Source organism: Dryobates pubescens, chromosome 20 (assembly GCF_014839835.1).
Source record: "Dryobates pubescens isolate bDryPub1 chromosome 20, bDryPub1.pri, whole genome shotgun sequence".
Taxonomy (NCBI): Eukaryota; Metazoa; Chordata; class Aves; order Piciformes; family Picidae; genus Dryobates; species Dryobates pubescens.
Genome location: NC_071631.1, coordinates 3,454,650 through 3,457,861, shown reverse-complemented (window position 1 = coordinate 3,457,861; position 3,212 = coordinate 3,454,650). Strand labels below are relative to the sequence as shown.

The 3,212-nt window shown below is 58.1% G+C and overlaps 1 protein-coding gene across 1 annotated transcript; it reads right to left on the bottom strand.

The window, feature by feature from the left end:
• Window positions 1-1,925: 1,925 nt before the first annotated feature.
• On the bottom strand, window positions 1,926-2,803 carry LOC104307436 (gap junction beta-5 protein). The gene has a single exon (XM_009908496.2). It carries the CDS (start codon window positions 2,801-2,803, stop codon window positions 1,955-1,957), a length of 849 nt encoding a protein of 282 aa, XP_009906798.2. The 3' UTR covers window positions 1,926-1,954.
• Between the last annotated feature and the right edge of the window lie 409 nt (window positions 2,804-3,212).

Here is a 3,212-nt window from a genome sequence, read left to right as displayed (position 1 = left end):
TTCAAAGGTCCCTTCCAACCCAGTGCATTCTATGATTCTATGATCTGCCTCTCTCTTACCCTAAAGGTCTCCAAACTCACCAGTGTCAGCATAAGGACCCCACCATGTGCCCAGAGGGGGCTGGGCTGGCAGCAGGGATCCCTCCAGGACTCTTCCACCATTCTCATCCTCACGGGGCAGCCAACCTGTTCCCTGCCTGCCCTCAGCACCCTCTAGCCATACCAACCCCTCTCTCTCCCTTCTTCAGTGCACCCAGGCTGCTCTCTTTCTTCAGAGTGGGCTGTGGGAAGGAGCTCAGCTTTGCACAGAGCGGTTCTTAGGTGGGATCTGGTTCATGGTGCCAGGATGGCTGCAAAGTAACAGTGGCTGCAGTGACCTGAGGGGACATGGTGACAGCATCCTCCTCCCTGTGCCGCTTCCTTTGGGCAGAGCCAGCGAGCCAGGGGACTGTTGGTGCTCATGGAAATCATCATCACAACAACAATCACACCCTCTAAATACAGTGGAACCAGCAACAGCTCGAGCTGGATGTTCCATGTTAATGTCACTTACGAGTGCACTTGCCATGAAATGGTTGTTAATTATTCATCCCAGCTAATGCTCAGCTACTGCTGATGGCCTCGGGAGCTGCCTGAGTCACGGCGATGAATTATGGCAGTAAACCAGACCCCATTCTGCCTTTTAATGGGGTTGGTTAATCACTGGTTGGGATGGTTTTCCTCTCCTCTGTCTGGGTGCTTTTTCTCTGCCTGGCCAGGAAGATCCCGCAGCCCACAGTGGGCTCTGCCTGCCCGGCTGCTTCCTCACCCCTGCTGCTGCGGCTGTGGCACCCAGCAAGTGTTCTTGACCCCACTCGGCTCATGAGTGGGATTAATGATGATCACCTTGGGCTGAAGTGGCCCTGACACCTGTGGGGTGGCTTATGTAGGGTGAGGGATAGGAAGAGGGGTTCCCCCAGGGGGCTTGAGGGTGCCTATCCTGGCTGACTCCTTTTCCCTGCCACATCTCAGAAGTGTAGGGGTTGGAAGGGACCTCTGGAGATCCACCCCCCCTAAAGAAGGTCATACAGGAACACATCCAAGTGGTTTTGGAATGTCTCCTGAGATGGAGACTCCACCACCTCTCTGGGCAGCCTGTTCCAGTGCTCTGTGACCCTTAAATTGGAGTAGTTCCTCCTTGTGTATGGATGGAACTTCCTATGCTCAAGTTTGTGGCAGCCATGGGACCCTGGGGATGGTGACACCTGTGGGTGTGCCCATCTCTGCCCAGCAGCCCACCTTAAATCAACAGTGCATTTATTTGGTTGAAAGCCTGGCATTGCAGGGTGACAGTGAAGCTGTCCTCCTTGCTTGCCTGCACCCAGTGCCTGCTGAATGCACCCAGAGTTTTGCTGGTGACCTGCTGGGTGCAGACACAAGCCCTTCCCCGAGCAGTGCAACATACTAGCACCCCATGCACCCCAAAGGCTACCTGCCTGGCTTCAGCCAAAGCCATCACTCATGCCCAGCTCCGGGGGCTGCTCTCTTTGTCAGTTACTTCTCTCCAGCACTCCTGAGACTCTGGTTGGTGGTTTGTCACCATGGCTGGTCCAAACCCAGTATGGAGCTGCCCATGGAAATGATGCTTCTCCAGGGGTGATGCAGCCCTTGCTCCTCTCTTCACAGAGTCATAGAATGCTTTGGGTTGGAAGGGACCTTTTGTGCCCAAGGAGCAGGAGAACAACTGCTTTGGTCATCGCCTCTGAGGGACAAACATTTTTATTCATTGCAATGATACCCTCAGGACCAGCTAAACCAGCCCAGCTGGGATAGGTTTGACCTCCAGGCACAGCTGCCAGTTCACCACCACAACAGAGCTGCCCATCCCTGCCAGCTCTCAAGGACCACACACATCCTACAGGACCCAGTTTTAGCCCAAATGAAGGTAACCAGCTCCTGCTTTCCCCCAGGTGGCTCTAGGAAAGAGTCTCCTCCTCAGGCAGCGTGTCAGGGCTGGAGGTCGTGAGGGGGATGGAGGTTGTGAGGGGGATGGAGGTCGTGAGGGGGATGGAGGTCGTGAGGGGTTTGCAGCCCACCCCGTGGCAAACCTGCCCGTCCGTGCCCGCGGGCTCGGCGCGGTCGCTGCGGCGCCGGAGGCTCTTGTGGCTGCTGAGCAGGAGGCGCTCCCGGCACCGCTTGCCGACCAGGTAGGCAGCCTCGACGAGGTTGAGCACCACGCAGATGCAGGTGGTGACCACCATGAAGAGAGTGAAGATGGTCTTCTCGGTGGGCCGGGAGATGAAGCAGTCCACCACGTTGGGGCAGGGCTGCAGCTCGCACTTCACCAGCCGGGGCAGGCTGTAGTTCTCGTAGAAGCGGTAGAAGATGTAGAGGAAGACCACGTCCACGCTGGCCTTGAAGACGAGGCTGAGCAGGTAGGTCCACCAGAGCCCCCCGCGCTTCTTGCCGGGGGGGTAGGTGCAGCGGTAGCTGTCCCCGCCGGCTTCGCGGCGCCTCTGCGCCTTGGCCTCCCGGTAGGCCACGTGCATGATGACCAAGAGAGACGGACAGGTCACCAGGATGAGCTGCAGGGCCCAGAGGCGGATGTGGGAGACGGGGAAGAAGTGGTCGAAGCAGACGTTGGTGCAGCCTGGCTGCAGCGTGTTGCAGTCGAAGTCCTTGTGGTCGTCGCTCCAGACCTTCTCGGTGGCCACCACGTAGACCAGCAGGCGGAAGATGAAGACGAGGGAGAGCCAGATGCGGCCGAAGGCTGTGGAGTACTTGTTGACCCCACTGAGGAGCCCTTCAAACACCCCCCAGTTCATGGTCCCCCGATGTCTCTAGCTAGCCTGGGAGGAGAGAGAAGGTAGAGGCAGACCAAAGCAGCAGCCAGAGGTCCTCTACAGAGCACCCAAAGCACCAAGCCTGCCTGGGTGGCCTTGGAGACCATCTCTGGCCTTCACCTGCGCACAGAAGGACACTTGCTACGTCCCCAGCACAGACCTGGTCCTGTTGAGGAGTCTCTGCAGAGCACTGTCCCCTTCTGCAGGGTCATGGGCACCCGGTGAAGCCCAAAGCATCCTCCAGCCACAAGCAGCTGCACTCCACAGCTCAGCCCTCGCCAACCTGTGCCACCCACTCCAGCTCCCGCCTCGCTGCCCAGGTATTTGTTATTGATTTCCTTCACGTTGCCAGGCCTGGCCCAGGCAGAGGACAAATAGGAGGAGCTGGGGC